Here is a 24,307-nt window from a genome sequence, read left to right on the forward strand (position 1 = left end):
AAATTGCCCTTCCTTCCATTCCCGATACTCCAGTTCTGGCCAAAATATTAGCAAATGGTATTTGTGAGAATTAGCAAGAGGCAGCACACGTTCTATGTGTATTGAATCATTCATTCTGGGTGTAAAGTTTTGATTCTCCAGAGAAGAGGATGTGGAATAGTTTGGGCACAGAGTCATGGCAGCCAGGAAGATGCCCAAGCTGATTGTTACCCTGTTTTGCCTGGCGGCTCCTTGCTGGGGCTTTCAACGGCTGTCATCTCCCCGCTCTCAGCAGAGACTCCAGGGCGAGATACGGCTGCAGCTGTTCCAGGCAGCTTTGGGGGCTCCGCTGCCATTGCCTGTGCTGCAGGGAGCCCCTCACTCGCCTCGTGGTATTCGCTCTCGGTGCTTTCATTGTCCGAGACGTTCTCAGCTGTGCTGGAGTCTTCAGAGGAGGTGGACTCATACCTGGGGTGGGGTGGGGGAAACAAGGGGGTGAGAAGGAACAACAGAGTCGAGAAAACAGCCCTAGGCTTCTGCACCCCCCCCCCCCCGAGCAGAGAGGAGAAACAGGGAAACCTAGAATCATAGAGTTGGAAGAGACCACAAGGGCCATCCAGTCCAACCCCCTGCCAAGCAGGAAACACCATCAAAGCATTCCTGACAGATAGCTGTCAAGCCTCCGCTTAAAGACCTCCAAAGAAGGAGACTCCACCACACTCCTTGGCAGCAAATTCCACTGCCGGACAGCTCTCACTGTCAGGAAGTTCTTCCTAACGTTTAGGTGGAATCTTCTTTCTTGCAGTTTGAATCCATTGCCCCGTGTCCGCTTCTCTGGAGCAGCAGAAAACAACCTTTCTCCCTCCTCTATATGACATCCTTTTATATATTTGAACATGGCTATCATATCACCCCTTAACCTTCTCTTCTCCAGGCTAAACATACCCAGCTCCCTAAGCCGTTCCTCATAAGGCATCGTTTCCAGGCCTTTGACCATTTTGGTTGCCCTCCTCTGGACACGTTCCAGCTTGTCAGTATCCTTCTTGAACTGTGGTGCCCAGAACTGGACACAGTATTCCAGGGGAGGTCTGACCAGAGCAGAATACAGTGGTACTATTACTTCCCTTGATCTAGATGCTATACTCCTATTGATGCAACCCAGAATTTCATTGGCTTTTTTAGCTGCTGGAAAGTTCCTGAAAAGCTCTGTGCCTGGCTCCTCCTAGCTCTGTGCCATTAGAGCACCTCGGGGCAGAGGATTCCCCAGGTGCCAGGTGTGCTGATCTTGGATCACAAGCCACACGGGGACTGGAAAATACCTCCCAGCTAACAGCAAATGGAAATCCTGCAAGTAGCACGACTCTAGCGCAAAATCCCACACCTGTGTGTGTTTTGTTTTGTGGCGGCAGCGACATTTGATTTCCTACAGTCCAGGTTTAGGGTGAAATCAGGCAACCAGGAGTGTGGGAAGCTGCAGAGGCTCTAATTTGGGAGCAGAGGCTTCGTCATACCCGCCATTGACACCAACAAACTGCAGGCTCTTCTTGCTGGCCAGAAGCTCCGTAGGATCCTCCTTCTTCTTCATGATCGACCGAATCCCTGCTACGAATGAAGCTGTGGGGAAATGGAGGAAGGTGGCAGCAGTCCATTAGAGTGTATTATTATTATTATTATTATTATTATTATTATTATTATTATTAGAGTTTATATACCTCCCTATACCTGGAGGTCTCAGGGCGGTTCACAGAAAAGATCACAACATATATAATCAGAATAAAAATAACAACCCAATAACACACCCCCAGAAAAGAGGCACATTTTAAAAGGGTATAGGATGTCAATCAGATCAACGAAAGGCCTGGTTAAAAAGGAACATTTTTGCCTGGCGCTTAAAGGTGTATAATGAAGGTGCCAGGCGAGCTTCCCTGGGGAGAGCATTCCACAGACGGGGAGCCACTGCAGAGAAGGCCCCGTTCTTGTGTTGCCACCCTCCAGACCTCTCAAGGAGGAGGCACACAAAGGAGAGCCTCAGAAGATGATATCAAATAATAATTTGTTATTATTATTATTAATTATTAAGTTCATAAAATAGGAATAGAAAGGAAAGGAGTAAGAGAGGAAGGTTGTTACAGGAGGCAGAAGTGAATGTAAAGGGACCAGGAAGGAGGAATGGAAGAAACTGGTGCGGCAGAGTGATGGGAAAAAGGTACAAATTGAATGGGAGAAGAAATTACAGGAGATGGGTAAAAATACTTTGAGAAGCACGTGAGGTTTCTCCACTTAGAGCCTCTGGACCAGCAAATGCTGCCTAAATAGAGAAGCTAAATACATACAGTGGTGTCCTCAACTCCAGATATTGTTGGACTACAAGTCCCATAATCTCTGAAAATCGGCCATACTGGCTCAGACTGATGGGAGTTGCAGAACCCCATGTTGGCTACCCATGCAATACCCCCAGAACCAGTGTCTGTACTTGGCTTGAGGAAAAACTGAGCTTTGGAACTCCTTGCCACAAGGACAACACTGTGGCAAAGAATTTAGCCATTTCCGTAGGTGTATTAGATATCAAGAGAAAGTGGTGTCAGTAATTGCCGGCTGATGCCAGACGCTGCCTCCCTCTGCCACTATTTTGTGATGGGTTCTGCCCTACGGCACCATTTTGTGGCTGGTGGGGCTCAGTAATTTCCAGCCATCTGAAGTCGACCTTGGGGAGTAGAAGGTTTGAGAACCCATGAATTAGGTAACACTTGGGCTACTGTTGGGTTCACTACAATTAGGAATAAAAAAAAATCTGCGCTGCTATATTGATCTATATTGATTTTGGAATACAGCAATTCCCTCCTCTTCTTTTCGTTTGTGTCCCTACATCTTGGTGCCCCTCAAATATTGTTGGAGTACAGCTCCCATAATCCCTAACCACCGGCCATACCGACTGCGGCTATTAGGAGTTGTAGTACAATAAATACAGTATCTGAGGGTCACCACGTTAAAACTTAAAGTAATAATTTGGACAATTTAGAACCTTTTTTGTTTTATAATTGGAGAAATAATTTGGAATGTAATTTGGAATGTTTCATATGATATTGTTTTATTGGAAACCACAATAAATATGATTTGTAAAAAAAAAAAAAGAAGATTATCTCAGGGTCCAGGTAGGTTGATATGGAAAGAGGCGGTCCTTGAGGTATTGGGGTCCTGAGCCGTTTTAAGGCTTTGTAGGTCAAAACCAGCATTTTGAATTGGGCCGAGAAACTAATTGGTAGCCAGTGCAGTCTGACCAGGAACAGTGTAGTATGCTCAAACTGTCTTGACTCTGGTGAGCAACTGAATTCTGCACTAGCTGAAGCTTTTGAACCGTCTTCAGAGTCAGCCCTACGTACATGGAGGACTCTCTATGGAGGAGCCCACGGCACCTCTCTCCATCCCAGTCCTTACCTTGGTCCTCTCCCTCATTTTGTGCCTCTTGTTGAGGCTCCTGGGATATGCAGGGAGCTGCTTGCTCTTTCTGGAAGGAGTCGGGAACTGATTTCTCTAATGACCCATGAAGTTCTGGAAGAAGAGGAGAGAGGCAACTGCATCAGCACTAGCTTCTTTGAGGCGTTACTCACCAGGTAGGATGTCATAGCTCCTGTATTGAGGTGGGCATCCTGACTTGGGCTCTGGCCCTACCTTACAGACCCTCCTCTTGCAATCCCTCCACCCCACAGGCTGCCCACAGCTGCAGCAATCCAAGGAAAGAGGGTGATCTCTTGTTGAACTGGTCCTGTTGGTGTGAGGAGACCATGCAAGATTTTGAGCTGCACCAAATCCTCCAGTAAGATGAAAAGTCAGGTTCGGAGATTTTGTTCACTGACTTCCAAAGGGGCAAATCTCCCTGTACGAACATTCGGCAACAGGTGTTGTGAGGTGGGGAGTACAGATCGGATGTTTCATGCCCCAGGGGAGAAGATGCTTTCAAAGGATTCTGAGAAAATGTCCTCCAACCATTGTGTTTTGTTTTTTCTGCCTACAGCATTTCGTTTCTGGTTGGTTCTAACAAAGGTATTGCCCAACTGTGAACATGTACAATGGCAATGTGTGAAATCAGCTTCAGTTCTTTCCCCCCCCCCCAAACCTCTGGAATCCATGCAGCTGGATTCTCCACCAAGCAGCTGAAAATAAACTTGGAAAATCTTAACCATTTAATACAGCGCCCACAATAACCTCCTCTGGCTCATGCCCATATCTGGGCATCAAGCTCTCAGCAGCTCATCCCCAGGTGGCTACGAGTTCAAATCCAGATTATTCCGGAGCTTCTGCTGTGGCCTTTATATGCTGAGCAAATGATGCACCCAGTTCCAAGAGAATTAGGAGGGACACCACTCTCTTCTTGGGCTCTCCAGGGACCTGGAGCTCAGGCTGGTTCTTGACTCGTGAGAGCTCTTTTTCCACCAATTCTTTGTGGCAAAGCTGGCTCATAAATGGAGCTTCCAATCATCTTTTCATTCCAGAACCTTTGATCTCACCCTGGGAACATCACAGACTATTTTAAGAGTTTCTCTTTCCCTTGCTCCTGCTATAAACAGCTGGTAAAAATCAGCGTATTAGTTACACAAAAGCCTTTTACGGGGCAGGGAGAAAACAGCCGAGCGTTGCCACTGATTTGTAGTCCAGAGAGAGGGAGAAAGATGAGGGCGTGCATTTTCTGGTAGGCCCAGACAAGGAAGAGAAAAAGGGGCTGCCAGGACTCTCTTTCCCTGGACACTCACCAAAGCTGGCACTTTTCCCAGGCCGTTTTAATTCGACTGTTTTGTTCTCTGGCAGCTAGAGTTAAGCTGGTATGGGGGGTCATTTTAATTTGATATAGAGCTTTATACTTAGTGGGTTAAAAAACAAAATCAATCAGTTCAGAGAATGCACCCAACACATTTTAGCTTTTACAGGGTATTCCTGGCACTCCCAATTCAAAGGCGGCAGGGAAGCACAACATCCAATCCACAAGTAAACAAAGAGAAGCATAGATTTGGGAGGTAGGGAGGAAGGAGGGTCAAGCTGCTTGTCCTCTTCTCTTGGCCAAGATTTTGGGGTCTCACACGACAACAGCACATCTGATGTGCTGCAAACTGAATGGAAAGATCCTTACCACCATTTCCCCATATATATTTTTTGCAGTTTTATTATGTACCCTAAGGACTTGGATGAAGAAATGACAGAAAAGTTTTATTTAGAGTGGGGAGCCCTAGTTTGAGGACTGGTGGGATTTGTGGGAAGAGTAACAGAATTGTAGAGCTGCAAGGGACCCCGAGGGCCACCTCAATTTATCCCCCTGCAATGAAGGAAGATGCGACAGATTTTCCACAGTTGGGGTGAGTGTATTCTCCTTCAGAAACACACACACACACAGAGAGAGAGAGAGAGAGAGAGAGGGACATTAGACTTTTCCAATACGCTGTGGCTGCAGCTAGAATTCTTCTAGCACAAAAATGGAAACAAGAGGAATTACCGACGGTAGAAGAATGGACAGTGAAACTGACTGAATATGCAGAAATGGACAAATTGACAGGAAGAATCCGGGAGCAGCAGGACCAGAAGTTCATCAAAGACTGGTTAAAGTTTACAAATTATTTAAAAGACAATTTACAATTGAATACGTTAATAGGATTTCAAGAAGCTTTGTAGTTAATTTGTAGAGTTATCATTGTAAGTAGGATAGAAGTAAAAAAAAAATTTGTTTGATAGTGGTAAGCAATGGTTGATTTAAGAAGTATAATGTTAAGATATAAATTAGAAAGCCATGTGAAGGGGTTGAGGGAAGTCATGGCTTGTTAGCCAAAGATGATTGTAAGAAATTTTTTGTTTGAATGTGGTATTAATTGTAGTTTAATATGAAAAAATAATAAAAATTATATATAAAAGAGAGAGAGAGAGAGAGCTTACCCGCTGTATCCTGCTGTCCATTCCCCTCTGTGCCAATGATGCTGATCTTTCTCACGGTGTGGAAGGTGGTAGCTGTGCTCTCTGCGCCAGCATGGACTGGGAACGTGGTCTCCATCACCTCGTTGCTGCGGTATGTGGCATAGAGCGGCACCACTGCTTCTTCCAACCCTGCGTCTTTGCCCACCAAAGCTTTGAGGCTGGCATAGGACTCCTTGTTCTCCAAGCTCTGTGCCCTCTGCGGCCTGTGGTCCAGCCCTGTGGCTGTGCTGGCGGCGACCTCCGGCTCCCTTTCCACTTGGACAACCTTGACCGTATCCACTCGAATGGGGACTTCCTGGGGCCTCTGAAACTCTCCGCCGCCCCCTTGCCCAGGACCCTCTCCCCCTACTTCCCATTCTCTCAGGCCACCACCGGACGTTCCTTTGCCCTCCTTCTCCTTGCCCTGCAGCTCCAGTTTCTGCTGGGCGGCTTGAAGTTCTTGGAGCGCCCTCTTCAGCTGCACCTCTAGCACGGAAATCTTGGCGGACAGGGCCTGAACAGCCTGGCGCTGGCTCTCCTCCTCCGGAGAAGGCAACCCCAACTCCTCCTCCCTGACCGCTACCCCAACATCACACCTCCCCACCTCTGCCTCTTCGGCTGACATGCCCACACCCACTGACCTCACTTCCTTCTTGTCCAGCCTGCCTCCTGCATCAGGCCCCGCGCTGCCTTCCTCATTTCCACCAGCCCCCTCCTCGGGGATATCTATGTAGAGCTCCCCCCTGGATTTTCCCTTGCCGAACCCGCCCGGGTGCCCCAAGAACTTCTGGCTCTTGAGCTGGACACTCAGTTGCCTCTTCTCCTCCTGCAGCACCGAGATCTTCACCTGCAGCATATGAAAATGATGTATCGTTGGTACTTAACTCCGAGTAAAACAGCAAATATGTATAGGAGAAGTTCAAACATTTGCTGGAAATGTAAAGAAGAAGAAGAAGAAGAAGAAGAAGAAGAAGAAGAAGAAGAAGAAGAAGAGTTTGGATTTGATATCCCACCTTATCAGTACCCGAAGGAGTCTCAAAGCGGCTAACATTCTCCTTTCCCTTACTCCCCCACAACAAACACTCTGTGAGGTGAGTGGGGCTGAGAGACTTCAGAGAAGTGTGACTAGCCCAAGGTCACCCAGCAGCTGCATGTGGAGGAGTGGAGACGTGAACCCGGTTCACCAGATTACGAGTCTACCGCTCTTAACCACTACACCGCACTGGCTCCTTTTCCGCTGCATATTTTAAATCACTCCAATTTTTAAGTACCCCGTATCTCCCTAGTTCTTGAAAAAGAAGGCACCTTTCACCATATGTGGTGGAAGTGTAAGGTCGTAAAAGAATTCTGAGAAATGTTATATAACGAATTTTAAAAATATGTTTAAAATAACTTTTGTTTTTTAAAAAAACCAGAAGCTTTTTTAGGTGCAGAAATACCGAAGGAGCACAAAATATTGTTTCTGTACGCAACGACAGCTGCACGGATGCTCTTAGCCCACAGATGGAAGGAAGACAAAGTTCCCACCAGAGAGGAATGGCAGACCAAACTGATGGACTATGCAGAGATGGCGAAAATGACTGGGAAAATCGGAAACCAGGAAGACCAGAATTTCAACAAAGATTGGGGGAAATTTATAATTTACCTTGGAGACCACTGTAAACACTTGAACTCTTTAGGAGGATTTGAATAACACTTGCAGTGTAACAAGAACTAGGGATATATGCGGTACTTAAAAATTGGAGTGACTTAAAATATGCAGCGGAAAAGGACTAGCGATGGAACCCATGGAAGGGTGGGGGGAAACCCAGAGATTTGGGTGAATCTTTGTTTATTTACCTTTTTATTACTTATGATTTTGAATGTAAATTTTAATTTGTAAAACCAAATTTAAAAAATCATTATATAAAAGAGAGATCTTCACCTGCAGCACTGGGATCATCTTGACCTGCTCCTCCAACTGGCGCAGCTTCTTCAAGGCTACGGCCATCTGCTCCCGGACATGCTGCAGGTGCCCTGGCGTTGGGGAGACTGGGGTGGAGAGTCCTGAGCCGATGGGTGTGAACTGCCCAGAGGCGCCTTGCTGTGAGCCATTGTAGGAGGTCTGGCGGGAAAGGCACTGGCTTCCCACCAAGGAGCTTGTTGACCCAGATACGCTGCTGTGGAGGCTCCCGAGGCCACCTGCCCTGGTCCTTTCTCCGTCTCCAGAATCCGCCTGGTCTTCTAGCTTCTTCCTGGCATCCAGCAAGGTCTTCTCCACACGGGCATTGAAGCTGCCGGGTGTGGCGTACTGTGGGTAGAAGCTGCGCCCGCAGTAGGAATAGGAGGAGTGGCGGCTATCCATGCTGGCATTGGAGCAGAGGGACTCGGTGGAGGTCCACCATGAGCCAGTGTAACCATAGCCTCTTGGCAGGGAGCTGTAGCGTGGTCGGCGGTGGACCGGAATGCGCTTGATGGTGTGGCCCTTCTCAATGTCATCCACGTATTTGAGGAAGTCCAGGTCCAGGCGGTAGCCATAGGGAGTCTCCACGGAATAGGGCAAGTCCTGCTCCTTCCCATGGAAGGCCGAAGCAGAGGTGGGATTGGCCTTCCCTGAAAGAGCACAGGGGAAAAGAGATCAGCTTAAAACATTTCTTTGTTTTTGTAATTAGTTGAGTACCCTTGAGAATGCACTGATCATCTCAAATACATGATGAAGTCGGGACCATCATGCCCTGGCTCAACAAGCATACTTGAAGGAGCGTCTCCACCCCCAACATTCAGCCCAGACACTGAGGTCCAGCGCCGAGGGCCTCCTGGCGGTTCCCTCACTGCGAGGTTACAGGGAACCAGGCAGAGAGCCTTCTTGGTAGTGGCACCCACCCTGTAGAATGCCCTCCCATTAGATGTCAAGGAAATAAACAACTATCTGACTTTTAGAAGACATCTGAAGGCAGCCCTGTTTAGGGAAGTTTTTTTTTTTTTTTTTTTTTTAATTTTAAAAGTCCTTTATTGTTCCATTAAAATATAATTACATACAAGCATGTGCATATACATATACAAATACACTCTCACACATACCTAAGAAATAATGAAATAAATCTCACATATCTTAGTTAACTAGAAAAAAGCAAAAAGAAAAGAGGAAAAAGATGTAAAATTAAAAAAAAAGAAAGAGAACAAGAAAAGAAAAAAGGAAAAGAAAAAAAGGAAAAGAAGGGCAAAGAAAAAGTAGAAAGGCAGAGAAAGGAAGAAAAAGAGAAATAGAGAGAAGAAAAAAGGAGAACAAAAAAAGAAAGAAAAGGATCTTCAGAGATGAAGATCAGGACCAGATAAGTCATCAAAAAGAAAAACCTTTACCAATACTTTCTACATATACTTCCGCTGCTTTTACAACGGTTCATACATCTAGTGTAATACTTATTATATCTGTCATTTTTTACGTTTTTACCGCTTTATAAACAAGTACAAATTAAATACAAATATAAATAAACCTCAGTTTTTTTAAACCATAATTCGTCCTATTATTCTAAACACAACCAAAATCTTCCACTTACTTCTTGTTTATTCAGATAGTCATTAAGGTACTTCCATTGATTTTTAACCATATCTCTTGATTTCCCTCTGATAGCATCTGTTAGCTTCGCAAGTTCCAGATATTCTGTCATTTTACTCAGCCACTCTCCCTTTGATGGTATTTGATTCCCTTTCCAATATTTAGCTATAAGGGTTCTTGCGGCTGTTGTCGCATAAAGCAGGATGTTTATTCTGTCTTTTGGAATTTCATTGTTCATTATTCCTAATAGATATAGTTCAGCTTTTTTAACAAATGATATTTTAATCAGCTTTTTAACTTCTTCATGGATCATATTCCAGAAAATTTTAATTTCGGGACAGGTCCACCACATATGAAATAGCGTTCCAATTTGATCTTCACATCTCCAACATTTATTGTTTCCAGACTTATTTATCTTGGCTATTCTTACTGGAGGCAGGTACCATCTGTGATGTACTTTCATAAAGTTTTCTTTTATTTGGTAGGAGGCCGTAAAATTGATATTTTTTGTCCAAAATTGTTTCCACTTTCCATACTCGATTTCATGGCCTATATCTTGCTCCCATTTTATCATATTTCTGTTTTTACTTTCTGACTCCAATAATCCTGTACTTAATAATCTGTATACTTTAGATAGCATTTTCTGTTTGCATGTTATAACCTCATCCAATTTGGTATCCTTATTTCCAAAACCTCTGTTCTTTAAGTCTTTTTCAAATACTGCTCTTAACTGAATATATTCTAACCAACTTACCCCTATGGTTCTTAAATCTTCATATTTTTTAAGTTTTGGAATTTCTTTTATTTCCTCTACTAATTCTTTATATGTGGGCCATTTCCTTTTGGTCATATTTTTAAATGTTGCCATGGCTTCCACCGGTGATGTCCACCATGAAGTTTTTTGCATCATTCTCCCTTTAGTTCTTTCCCATATTTCCAGCAAGGCTTTCCTTACCAAATGGTTATTGAACCTTTTGTGCATCTTTAGTTTTTCATAGAATAGGTACCCATGCCATCCATATAGCTTATCCCATCCTTCCAGTTCTAACAATTCTTTATTCTCTAATGTTATCCAGTCTTTAAGCCACATCCAGCCTGCTGCGTCATAATATGTTATCAGATCTGGAACCCCGAAGCCACCTACTTCTTTAGCACTAGTCATAATCTCCTGCTTTATCCTCGCTTTTCTCCCCATCCAGATAAAATTTGCGAGATCTTTTTGACAGTTCTTTAAATATCTGGTTCCGATTATTACAGGTGCTGTTTGAAAAAGAAACAGAATTTTTGGGAGTATCACCATTTTTGTCATAGATACTCGACCGAGCAGGGATAAATTTAATTTCTCCCATTTTTTCAATAATTCTTTAACTTCCTTCCATAATCTAACATAATTGTCTTTAAATAAATTGGTGTTCTTATTGGATATCCACAATCCTAGATATTTTGCTTTGGATTCGATTTTTAATCCTGTTATATCTTCCAGTCTTTTTTTTTCCTTATCCCCCATGTTTTTCGTTAGTAATTTGGATTTTTCTTTATTTAATTTGAAGCCTGAACTCTTCCCATATTCATTAATTTTCTCCAGTGTTTCCTGTATGCTCTCTAATGGGGACTCTACTGTAATGATCACGTCGTCCGCGTAAGCTTTCACTTTATAATTATGGTTCCCAATAGTTATCCCTTTAATTTCTCTTAGAGTAACTAGAAAAATTTCCAACGTTATTATAAATAACAGTGGGGATAAAGGACAACCTTGCCTGACTCCTCTTTCAATATCAAAACTTTCTGTGAGATCATTATTTATAATTAATCTTGCGTTCTGTTTATTATATATAGCTTTAATTCCATTCATAATTTTTTCTCCTATCTCCCACTTTTCCAAATTTCTCAGCATAAATTTCCAGGAAACACTGTCAAAAGCTTTCTCTGTATCCACCAATAACATTGCAACTTTTTTGCTGGGGTTTAGTTCAGCATATTCCCAAATGTCAATTATTGCTCTTGTATTGTCTTTAATTTGTCTTTCAGGAAGAAAGCCTGCTTGGTCTTGCCCTATAACTCTCATTAATACTCTCTTCAACCTGTTAGCCACTATTCCTGTGAATATTTTATAATCAATATTTAATAGTGATATTGGTCTGTAATTCTTTGTTGAGTTCAAATCTGCACCTTGCTTAGGGAGTAGTGTTATCAAAGCTTCCTGCCACGATTTGGGAGTTTTTCCTTTTTCCAAGATCTCATCAAAAATGACCTTTAATTTGGGTATTACTATCTCCTTAAATTTTTTATAGTATATTACCGGTATCCCGTCTGGGCCTGGGGATTTTCCGATTTTTAGATTATTTATTACCTCCTCAAGCTCTTCTGTTCTAATTCTTGCATTTAACATGTTATACTCTTCCTCTCTAATGTCTGGTAATTTTTTTCCGTTTAGATAGTTATGTATTTCACTTTCTTCCTCTCCTTTATCCTCATATAGGTTTTTGTAGTATCTCCAGAAGCTCATTTTAATTTGTTCGGAGTCTGTTAATTCCCTTTCCCCTTCTACTATTTTATTTATCACTCTGTCTACCTGTCTTTCTTTAGTCAACCATGCCAACATTCTGCCCGGCTTATTTGCCTGCTCAAAATACCTCTGTTTAGTCCATAAAATCTTCTTTTCTACTTCTTTGTTTATCATATTTGATAGATGAGATTGTAGATTTTTTATACTTAATCTTAATTCTTCATTTTTTGGGTTTTTGACCAATTCCGTTTCTTTGTCTCTTATTTGTTTGCTCATTTCCATGAAATTATTGTTATTTTTTTTCCTAATTTCCTTCATTTGTTGGATGCCATACCCCCTCATATACGCTTTACTGGTATCCCAGATCACCATATTGTCCATTACTTGATTTTCATTTAATACAAAAAATTCTTTAAGTGCCTCTTTTGCTTTATTTGCTCTTTCCTCCTCCTTCCATAGATCTTCATTCATCCTCCATCTCCCTCTTGTACATTTCTTAAATTTCATATATACTGTCACAGGGTTATGATCAGAGATGGATTTGTTTTGTATTTCTGTTTTATCCACACTCAACATTAATTTTTTTGAGGCCCATATAGCGTCAATCCTTCCTCCGGATTTGTGCACTTCAGAATAATGGGTGATATCTTTCGTATTTGGGTTTTTGGTCCTCCAAATGTCATATAAATTTAAATTTGTAACCAGATTGAAAAAGGATAAAGGGAGTTTGCCCGAATTAGACTCTTTCCCCCTATCTGTTCTATCCAAATCAATAGAAACCACCCCATTTTGATCTCCCATGAAGATAATCTCTTCCCCTATATAATCCCACAATTTGTCCTCTAAGTTTCTATAGAATTCATCCTTTCTGTTGTTAGGGGCATAAAAACCTACCAAAACGATTTTACCCGCTTCTGTTTGTATCTCCACCACTAATATTCTCCCTTCCTCGTCTTCAAATAATAGTTGTGGCTTTAACTTGGGATTGATATACATCACTACACCCCTTTTTTTCTCCCCTCCCGCTGATATAAATTCTTTTCCCAATCTTACATTCTTCAGAACTCTTATGTGAATTTTAGATATATGAGTTTCTTGCAAACAGATGATGTCCCATTTCCTTTTTTTCAAAATGCACTCTACCCTGTTCCTCTTCAACTTACTGTTCAAACCGTTTACGTTCCACGATATACATTTCAAATTCATCTCTGTATAGCTACCTTTATTTCCCTTTATAGGGTTACCAAGTAAGAAATAAAAAACTCAGAAGGAAACTGAAAAAACAAAAAACAAAAAACGAAAAACGAAAGCAAAAATCAAGCCAAAAAATAAAGAAATGAGATCCACCGCCGATTTCTTGTTTTAAAAATGTCTTTCCCTTGATTCAGTCTGTCGTCTGCCGAACCAAAAGGTAGGAATAGATACCAACAGAGTGCCTAAAAAAGTTTAGTTCTCTGTTGTTTCACTATAATTTCAGCCACGGCACTCGTTGTTTATTCAGTCACTTTGGATACTTCTTTCGGGACGTTTTTCGCCTCCCAGCTCTTCCCAATACTTTCTCCAAAAGATTTCAGTATCCTCAACTGATTTAAAAAGTCTTCTCCTGTCCTTAAAGGTAAACGAGAGCCCTTCAGGAAACTCCCACTTAAACAAGATTTTGTTTTTCCTCAATGCCGACGTCAAAAATTTATAATTCTCCCTCTTTTTAAGCAGACGGGTCGGGATTTCTTTCATTATTTCTATTACATTTCCATCAATTTGGAGCGGTTCCACTCTCCCCTTTAACAAAAGTTTATCTCTCAGCAGCCTTGAATTGAGGAATATGAGGCAATCTCCTGGGCCTTTTCTAGTCTTATTCTTATTTACTCTTATTCTAAATATCTTTTCTATATCCAGTCCCAACTCCTCCGCTGACACCTTCAGCCAGTCCGCCAAGGATTTCGTAATAATTTCTGAAATATCCTCATCTCGATTTTCTTTGATCCCCCTCAGACGGAGAATCATCTCCTTCTGCCTCATCTCCAGGACAGCAAGAGCATCAAAGGTGTCCTCTTGAATTTTCTTTAGTTCTTCTAGTTCCATCTTGTCTTTTTCCTGATATCTTTTCATTTCTTTTTGTTCTTGCTGCGTCTTTTTAATATTCTCCTCTTGTTTCTGCAACTTTTCTTTTACCTCTTGTGTTGTTGTATCTAATTCTGTCTGTTTTGCAGTCATTTGATTTACTTGGCTTGACAATTCCATTATTAAACTTGAATTTTTCTCAATTTTATTCCCCATTGTCTCCATCCTATTCCCCATCGTCTCCATCTTTCCATCCAAAATCTTAATGTTTCCATCCAACGTTGTTATCTTATCACCTATATTTTTTTCCATTCTCTCCATTGCCGCCATTAACTCTTTCAAATCCATATTGGTATCACTTTCGATTATTGAAGTCCTACGTTGATGATTTAAAGCTGCTGCGTGGCTGCTGGAGGTTGTGAATTTTTTGGATCCCATCAGAGTTTCCCTTCAGATTGTGTATTTGTAACTTTTTCTCCCTTGCTTTGCTGTCCCTTACCACGTCTTTCTTTTTATTGGGAGTTTCCCTGGGGGTTGTTATTTAGCAACAGTCCATTTCCCCCTTGCAACCTTTTAAAAATGTCTTTATAATTCTCCTGTAGCTCTCAAGTCTTCCACTGGGTGGCAGAAAACGCGTTCCCTCTTTTTCTCGCTATTTACTGTAGTACTGCTTGTAGCCACACGAGGTCGTGCTTTTTCTCTCTTATCTTTCTCTCTCCTAGCCTTCTCTCTTTCCTTTTTATGATCTGCTTTCCAGCTCCTTCCTTGCTTTCCACTTCCGTCTTCTCTCCTCTCACCCACTGCTTTCAATGGAAGTTTTTAATGTTTGACGTTTTATCATGTTTTTAATATTCTGTTGGGAACTGCCCAGAGTAGTTGGGAAAACCCAGCCAGATGGGCAGGGTATAAGTAATAAGTTGTTGTTTTGTTTTGTTTTGTTTTGTTTTGTTGATGATGATGACTATGATTTCTGGGTCATGGAAACCTAAGATAGGAAATTCTGTTGATGGATTCCTGGGGTGGGGACCATTTTTTACTCCAGTGGCCTAATCTTTTCCTGGCCCCACCCCATGGGTGGGATAACCCACCTGTTAGTCACATGGTGTCATTATGTCACATGATTGGCATGTGCTTCATGCAACCCACCTATCAAAATCCCTTGCACGGGGCTCCCAAGCAACTAACAGCCGACTCAGGTGAGTCAGAAGGCTGCATTTTTCAAGCATCAGCTACATGAGGGGAAAAGTCTATCTTGTAGAGGATGCCTGAGAAAACCAAAGAATTTGGGCTGCTTGCAACCAGACTAAGCTGGGAACAGGTATCCACAGCCAATGTAGAACTGACCCTCTGCTTCTGACCATCAGCGGGTGCCAGTTGATTGGCAGGTGGCTGTGGTTTGGGACAAATTGGATCCCCTGGCAGACCAAGACTGGACTGAGGGTTGGAGAGTCCTCATCCCAATGTATTCGCAGAGCCAGATGCATCTGCCTCACGTACTAACTTTGCAGCAATTAAGGCATTTATGATTTTTCAGTGGCGCCACAGGAATTCCTCCACTGGCAAGTGGGGCCAATTTCAAACAAGCGAAGGATGGGCGAAAATGACAATTTTGATTTCTCTCAGTTCTCATTTTCCCAGTCTGATATTCACTTCTCCACATTTCTACCTGTCTGCAATTTTTTATTTTAAAAGTCATCAGCATTTCTCCCAAAATACTCATTTTCTAATGCAAGTTCTCCTAACATAGCAGTGTTTTTGTATGCTGCTTTCACTAATAGGCACATTTCTATGTATACTTCACCTGAGTATTTTACATTTTTCCTTTCCGTATACACACTCTGGTCAGTGACCGAAATAAATCTATTCATTCATATCCGTACAAATTACTTGAATGGCAAAATCTGGAGGAGTGTGGATTTTGAAAGAAGGTGGTGTTTTGGAATGTGTGAATTAAGTGGATTTGCCTTTGAGTGCAAACAGGCCCTTATTTCTCCCCATACGTAAAGGTTTGAAGTCTGTAGCCTGTATTTTTCCTCAGTTGTGTGTGTTCTGTTTTCTTGGCAAATCAGCAAGTCTTTCTTCTTCTTCTTTTTCTTCTTCTTTTTCAACAACTATAGAAAAAGCCAACTGATGTTTGCTCCAATTCGGTGCTAAAAAGAGGGTTATCCCAGCAGAAAGTGGAACCCTAACGTTAAGAGCTTTATTTTGAAGCCTCAGCTTATTTCTCTACAACTGTCCTAGGTGCCGTAACAGCTGATGACAGCAGACCGCCTACATCAGCTCAGGTGATCCCCATGTCTCAGTAAATTCTCTTGTTTCTAGTATGGTACTGATTTCGTGTGGAGGCTCAAAGATGCACCAGACATTTTCCAAAAGTAGCACAAAATATTTTAAAAATCAAATTGAGGAAGTTACGAAACCCACAGGGAAAATTGTAAAATGGTGTACACAGACTCTGGTGTGCAGGACTATTCAGGGCCACAATACACTTTGAAAGGCTAATAGTTTTCCTTCGATTTTGGAGTAACATTTCTTTACACAGCTGCATTTCTTGATTTTGAGAACATGGGGTGGGGTGTGAGATTATGGGGACTGCCCTGATGAGCTCCTGCACTTCAGAATATACCACTACTGCTTCCTATCAACCTCTGCATCAAATACCCTCTCCCTATCAAATCTAGGAAATGGATCTTCATAATTTTATCTGAGGGTTGGTCTTACATCACATCCAGCAGGCCTGATGCCCCCATCTTGCACCTTTATCTGTCCAAATAAAAAGTGTTCACGCACATGCACGCATACCTGGGAAAGCAGTGGTCTCCATGTGCAGAACCTGCGCCATTCTTGAATTTTGACCCCAGTTCAAAATGTGCGTCCAAAACAACAAGGAAGTCCTTTCAGAGCACAGCAAGGAGCCACACAGCCTGCAAAGAAAAGCAGGTTAAATCCACATGTGCTGGATATGAGAGTATATTATGAGGCATCCTGTCTTTGTTGGTTGAAGGAATGGATGATGTTAGAGAATTCACATATTTTAGACCTAGAAGGTCATGAGAAAAATTTTGGTTGGCATGCTTATTTCTGATTTGAAAAGGTGAGACAGTTCATAAAGGATTTACAAATCATATAAATTGAAAATTATTCCGATGGTGAACGATGGAATTCATTGCTACAGGAGGCAGTGAGGGCCACCAACCTAGTTGGCTTCAAAAGAGGGTTAGGCAAATTAATTGAGGAGAGGGCTATTGCTGGCCACTAGCCATGATGAATATGCTCTGCCTCCACAGTTGGAAGAAGCATTGCTGCTGGAAACTGCAGGAGGGGAGAGTGCCCTTGTGCTCAGATCCTGCTTGCAGGTTTCCCACAGGCATCTGGCTGGCCTTCATTTTCAAATGAAGGCAAATGTCCTGCAAATATATAGAAAATAGTATTAAAAAAAGAGAAAAAAGATAAAGGGCCCCGTACGGTTAGGTCCAATCAAAGGCGACTCTGGGGTTGCGGCGCTCATCTCGCTTTCAGGCCGAGGAAGCCGGCATTTGTCCACAGACAGCTTTCCAGATCATGTGGCCAGCATGACTAAACCACTTCCAGCACAACAGAAACACCATGGCAGAAACCAGAGTGCATAAAAGTGCCGTTTACCCTCCCGCCACAGCGGTACCTATTTATCTACTTGTACTGGCATGCTTTCGAACTGCTAGGTTGGCAGGAGCCGGGACAGAGCAACAGGAGTTCACCCCCTCGTGGGGATTCAAACTGCCAAGCTTCTGATCGGCAAAGCCCAAGAGGTTCAGTGGTTTAGACCACAGTGTCACCCACGTCCCATGCAAGAAGAAAAAATACTGGTGGGAAGGAGGACTGATTGCTACAGAGGCATGAGAATAGGAGGACGTCAGGATCAACAATGGGGCAAGGAGGAGTAGGAGGAGGGCTGAATGGTATTTATTGTTTTCTAATGACCAGCCAAATCTTAGGCTGCAGCTCCCCAGTATTGTTAACATTTCTGGGGGAATCACTGAGAAGCCATTAAAATTCTTTATCTCCTTATCCATTTTCTGCATTCTGGCCTCACATTCTCTGGCTGCAAAGCACAACCACAAGGAAGGGGGTGGGTGGGGAAGAGAGACTTCATTTGTGCGCTGTCTTCTCTCTCCCCCCCCCATGTCGGAACCCCCAGCCCAGCCCCAGCGCTGGGTCAGCACTCCTTTCTTCCAGCTCCTTTCCCTGCCAAAACCTCAACGCCACTAGACGAACCTGCTGCCTCAGCCCTGCTGTTCCCACCACCCTGCTCCTTCCACGATGGAAGCCGGGGGCCTGGCAGATAGCGAGAGAGCACGAGGCTTCCCAGCCAGAATTCCTGTGTTGGAGCAAAGGAGGACCACAAAAATGAGCATCGAGAGCTGAGGCCTGGAGCGGGAGGTGCCACGACTTCAGCTGCAGGCGGACGGCCAGGAAGGACTCTCTGACAAGGGAAGCTGCTGGGACTCCTCTGGTCTGGAAGCCCTAATCCCAGACAGGAGCAGGGGTTTGGAGAGGAAAACGAGCTCTGTGCATGCTCAGAGTCCCTCGCAGGTCCAGGCATCGTGCTCCCCACTCCCCAACCTGCAGGCAAATAAAGGACCACAAAGACTGGCTTGGATAGAAACAGGCCACAACTTTTCATGGGGCAGTCAAAAATACTTGCCCACCAGAAGTGACACGTAGGTCAATCCAGGTGGGGAGGGGGAGTTCCTCAGACTTACATCAAATAGGGTGACCCCCCCACAGGACCACTCCCCCCAATCCCTTTAATGGGATAGCCCAGGATTTGGAGGGGCAGGTGGAGACTAGAACCTCCCCTTCACCCAAGACAAAGGACGGCCCCAATGCCCAACTCAGTTGTGATGACTGCTATGAGGTAGGCAAAACCACCGGGTTGGAGCTAATTGCTCCATTGGACAAATTCCTACCCAGCCCCATAAAACGGCAACCACCACAGCCACAGCAAAGTCCTTAACCATCAGCTTGAACCAAGGGAGGATTTGTGGGGAACCAGACGAGGGGAAAGCATGTAGGGCCCCTGGTGAGGACTGTTCAAACGGCCAGGGAGCAGACCTGAGGGAAGACTTCCTGCTCCATTGGCTCCGCCCCCAGCCCAGTATGTGTCCCAGCCTGCTTCCCTATTTGCCAATCTGGGGTGCAGGCTAGGATCCGGCTTCTGATAGGCGGCGTGGGCTTAAGTCCTCGCCCCCTATTTGGAAGCGACGCCAATGCCGTGATTCCCTCTTCGGAGGCCTTGGAGGAGCCTCTGCCGCCCTGCAACACCCCTGCCCTGAAAGGCTGAACGGACTTATTATTGATAGTCATTTCACGTGCTTTAGGGCTAAACCCTGGAGAGATCCATAATTGCCATACTATTTGGTGTAATAAAGTGTGGCAACTACCTTGAATGGCACAAATTCCTGGAGTAGAGATGGCCTGTCGTCTGCAGTTAATCATGAGAGCTAAATGGAACCACCCACAAGGGCACGGCAGAATAAGTGAGGGTGGGGGAGCAGCTCCCCTCTCATGTGATTGGTATCACATGGAATACATGAATTGGTCTTTTGCAGCATACACCATCTGAAAGGAGGTTCTGGCTGAGAGCTAGAACTGCATTCAACCAGCAATGTCATATTCAGGGGCGGCGGGTGGAGAGAATGCAAGGATATGGCTTCACTGAGCTGTGATTCCTGCATTGGGAGGGGGTTGAACTAAATGGTTCCCTTCCAACTCTACAATTCCACGATTCTATGATTCACGCTTACAAAGGAACATCCAGGAAACTTAAGAGGGTCAAATGCAAGCCGTACGTACCATGTCTACTGAGGTCAGATCCAACTGGCATCATAGGCTGTCAGGTGACTGACAAATGGGCAGCTCCACCCCCTGTCAAATGTGGCCTGTTGAGTTGGCCACCATCTGATCTGGCCTGCTGGCCAAAAGTGGCTCCCCACTCCTAGACTGGAGTCCTGGGGCTACTCACCACCCTGTCCAAAATGCATTGGTGGGGGCAAATGTCTTAGAAGCTCTCACTCCTATACAATAATCCCAGTTGGAGAGGAAATGTGAGTTTTCCTTCCCCTAAGGCCCCCCGCTTCACTTGGGTGAATGAATGAGCAAAGCTTTGCTGCTCTAAAGAGGGAATGGGGAATCACTTTATTAACGCACAAATATTCAAGGAGGAAAGGGCTTTGTTGTTGTTCAGTCGTTCAGTCGTGTCTGACTCTTCGTGACCCCATGGACCAGGCACGCCTATCCTTCACTGCCTCTCGCAGTTTGGCCAAACTCATGTTAGTAGCTTTGAGAACACTGTCCAACCATCTCATCCTCTGTCATCCCCTTCTCCTTGTGCCCTCCATCTTTCCCAACATCAGGGTCTTTTCCAGGGAGTCTTCTCTTCTCATGAGGTGGCCAAAGTACTGGAGCCTCAACTTCAGGATCTGTCCTTCCAGTGAGCACTCAGGGCCGATTTCCTTGAGAATGGATAGGGCTAACAATGCCTATTAGATGCCCTGGCTGGGCATGGTGAGAGGTGGTCGCGTCAACAGGCCTGATGCTTGGATTCAACAGCTTTTCTCTGCAAGCAACAGCTGGCTCATCTCATCCGCACTGCTATCCAAACAGCCTGAAGCACAAAGCCATTACTCAGACACAGAAAGCAGCCAGATCCCACACATCTTCAGGCTGGGAAGTGGAGGCAGGAGGGGGCATGATGTACTAAGTCATGGTGATGGCTTAAGGAGGAGCGAGGGGGCTTCACGTCCCGGGATCTTGCTGGAAGAACTCCAGTTGACCCTATTGCTGCCGGAGCGAATGACGGCATCCTTTCCAAACCAAAACCACCTGCAATCCCTCCCTTATTTTGGTTTCTGGGGCTGGTGGAAATGCAACAAGCCTTTCCGAAAGAGGGGCTCGTGTGCTGCGATTTGGGATGCGGCCAGCCATTACACCACAGCCACGCCTTTGGGGCTGCGCAGGCAAGGTGCTTGGCAGATGCGAAGAGGACACATCTGGGAAATCTCCTGACAACTCTGCCTACCTCAACTCCAGTCTCGGAGGGTTTGCAAACCCCGCACCCTCCTGCATATGGGCAGCCATAGTTCCTCTTTGCTTCCTGGCTGCCAGAAAAAGCTCGGCCTGTGGAATGTGAGCTGGCAAAGGCTGTGCAAATGGGAAAAGGTGTGTGTGTGTGTTTGAGAAAGAGAGACAGAGATAAAAAGGAACAGCCTAGGCAGCAAAGCAAATGATAGGAACCACAGTAGTCCTTGGTCTCAGTAAGTAAGTAATATGACAGCTCTTATGTTGTCACAAGTATGAGTTCCAGGCAGGCTAAGCCTCTCTGCATATTCCTACATTGCAGGGGGGTGGACTATGTGGGATGTAAACACAGAGCAGCCAAACCCAACACTGCTAGAGTGGACATGAAGGTAACTCAGTCCTCCAGGCTTAACTTCCTGTTTACCTGGACTGAGTTACAGGAACCAGAAGTAGGTGTGGTCTTACCTGGGAACAAGATCCCAAAGAAGACTCCCCTTTTTGCCTCGTCCTCTGAACAAGCAGGATGCTCTCTCTCAGCTTGCAGCTGAGAGAAGCGGGGGTGAAGCCTGTTCCCCTATGGAATCAGCTTCACCACATGTAAATATATTTATCTAAACTCATCTGCCTCTTTGAGCCTGTACTGTGACTCTTGGATGTCTGTAAGTAAACCCTTTTATATCTAATAATCAGTATTGTGTTGTGTCTTTGCTTTTAAGAGGGAAGAAGGGGAATATACCAGGAATATATATTTCTTATAGAGGCTTTAGCAAGCCTATGCAACCGTTTTCTGCTGTGTTTTAAAAGGGAATGTAACTCTGCTAAGTTTGGAGCTTGCTCACACAAGCTGGGATTGAGATATATAAATAATATATACTCATCCACACTCCTAAACATTCCCACAGACTAGACACTAGCATTCTATGAATCTATGAAAATCAACTAATAACTGAGAGGAGGAAATGCAATATTGGAGTGTCGTGGTGTGCTCCCCAGGCCAGGAATAGGATCCAGGAATGCTGGATGCTTATGTGTTTTAATCCATCCTTCCATGATTGCTGAACTTCAGCTGCCTTTCCAGGCGCATAAGAAGATTCAGTCACAATTCTCAGCTTTGCTAGTAACTCCCTTGCAGAGCCTGGGGCAGCCAGCCAGCCAGCCAGCCAGCCAGCCAGCCATCCGCTTGGCTCTAAACCCCCAGCTCTTCTTCCTAACCTTCACAGAGGCGAATATTGCCAGCAGGGTCTCTGGCCCAGCTGACTGTGAACAAATCTCACTCCCTTAAATGCAGGAGCACAGCGTGGAAAGAATTTCGGCCTGGTGGCACATTTAGTCCCGTATTATATCAGCAAAGCATCTGTAGCCCAGGGAAAAGAGGGCTGCTTCCCATGCAAGCCAAGACAGCCACGAGGTTTCTTTCCAGAGCTGTAGCCAGGCAGACCTGCAACTCCTAGCAAAATTCCATGTGGTTTGGTCACACACAAACACAAAACCAGAGCCACTGCCAGGGATCTGGAAAGTCTGAGGCAGGCAGGCGAGTGACACTGAGTCATGGTTACGGATTTCATGCTTCTAAAACCATGCAACAAGCATTTGACCTCATGAAATAGGTTTCAGTTTGAGATGTCGGTTCTACTTGGCTTGAAAGGAACCAGCCTGTGGAGGTGGCTATAGGAAAGGACTCACCTGTCATACCTGGGGACTCTGCCCTGATAGTAGGAAGGAGGCTGAGCCAAGGTTGCTCCCAAAGCAGACCTTGGGCATGGAGCACATATGCTTCCACTGTCTGTCCATGAAGCCACTACATCTTGTATGGAACTAAAAGCTCATATCCACAACCTGTACTGCCATAAAAGCCTGACAGGCCTCATAGTACCGGCTCGTCCTTGAATTACATGAAAGAGTGCATCTGAGCACACAAAGAGCACATATCCTAATTACCAGAGGCATACCTAGGCTCCCTTGCTTCCTTGGCAAGTACCTCCACGGCTGGGGCAGACCATGGACCAAAAACTCAAAAATATTGCTTTTTGCCGCATTTGGCACCCCACCAGTGACTCCCTCCATGGCCATTGGGGTTGGGTCTGCTCTGCTCGGTCTCATCTCCTCTTCCTCTGTCAGTCTGTCTGTCTGAGCACGCAGGCAGGTGGGCTCCTAGCCACTCTGAGCTAGGAGTTGCGGCGCTCATTTCGCTTTATTGGCCAAGGGAGCCGGCGTACAGCTTCTGGGTCATGTGGCCAGCATGACTAAGCCGCTTCTGGAGAACCAGAGCAGCGCACGGAAACGCCGTTTACCTTCCCGCCGGAGTGGTACCTATTTATCTACTTGCACTTTGACGTGCTTTCAAACTGCTAGGTTGGCGGGAGCAGGGACCGAGCAATGGGAGCTCACCCCATTGCGGGGATTCGAACCACCGACCTGCTGATCAGCAAGCCCTAGGCTCTGTGGTTTAACCCACAGTGCCACCCGCGTCCCTAACCTCTGCTTAAAAACCTCCAATTAAGGAGAGTTCACCACCTCCCAAAGGAGTCCATTCCACTGTGAAACAGCTCTTACTGTCGGAAAGTTCTTCCTGATGTTTAGCCAGAATCTCCTTTCTTGTAATCTGAATCCATTGGTTCGAGCCCTACCCTCCAGAGCAGCAGAAAACAAGCTTGCTGCATCTTCCATGTGACAGCCCTTTAGCTATTTGAAGATGGCTATCCTTTCTCCTCTCAGTTCCCTCTTTTCCAGGCTGAATATATCCATCTCCCTCAACCATTCCTCACAAAGCTTGGTTTCCAGACCCTTCATCGTCTCGGTCGCCTTCCTCTTCACATGTTCCAGTTTGTCAATATCCTTCTTAAATTGTGGTCCCAGAACTGGACACAGGACTCAAGGTGGGGTCTGGCCAAGGCAGAATAGAGAAAGCCAACCAGTTTAGCTTATACAATCAGTTAAGTCAAGATAAGCCCCATGACAAGACTTCATTCTCCAGTTTGTTTCCATGACCAAGAAGAACCGTTCTTCCCTGGGAGTTCAAAGCACGATGAGCAATCAGATAAGCAACTGCAGGGTTATCTTGCAAATGCAGAGCCAGGTGAAGTTCAGAATGCAGTGCGAGTTAACAGTGACCTTGGGCTGCCAGCTGCACAAACAGAGCATGCCAAATTGATTTGGGTGGGCCAGGAAAACAAACGGTAGGCAGAGTTTGCAAATGAGCACACAGCAAGAGTGCAGTGTTTTGCACCATGACA

The 24,307-nt window shown here is 44.8% G+C and overlaps 1 protein-coding gene across 1 annotated transcript in view; it reads right to left on the reverse strand.

Moving 5' to 3' along the window:
- Positions 1 to 24,307, reverse strand: part of KANK2 (KN motif and ankyrin repeat domains 2) — a 49,800-nt gene that overhangs the window by 10,336 nt on the left and 15,157 nt on the right. The window contains exons 2-7 of the mRNA XM_033172932.1: positions 16,818 to 16,939; positions 7,838 to 8,505; positions 5,896 to 6,760; positions 3,415 to 3,528; positions 1,491 to 1,593; positions 211 to 447 (exon numbers count right to left, since the gene is read on the reverse strand). Of these exons, the coding sequence (XP_033028823.1) occupies positions 211 to 447; positions 1,491 to 1,593; positions 3,415 to 3,528; positions 5,896 to 6,760; positions 7,838 to 8,505; positions 16,818 to 16,857 (2,027 nt within the window). The 5' untranslated portion in view covers positions 16,858 to 16,939. The remainder of the gene's footprint in view (positions 1 to 210; positions 448 to 1,490; positions 1,594 to 3,414; positions 3,529 to 5,895; positions 6,761 to 7,837; positions 8,506 to 16,817; positions 16,940 to 24,307) is intronic.

Source organism: Lacerta agilis, chromosome 16 (assembly GCF_009819535.1).
Source record: "Lacerta agilis isolate rLacAgi1 chromosome 16, rLacAgi1.pri, whole genome shotgun sequence".
Taxonomy (NCBI): Eukaryota; Metazoa; Chordata; class Lepidosauria; order Squamata; family Lacertidae; genus Lacerta; species Lacerta agilis.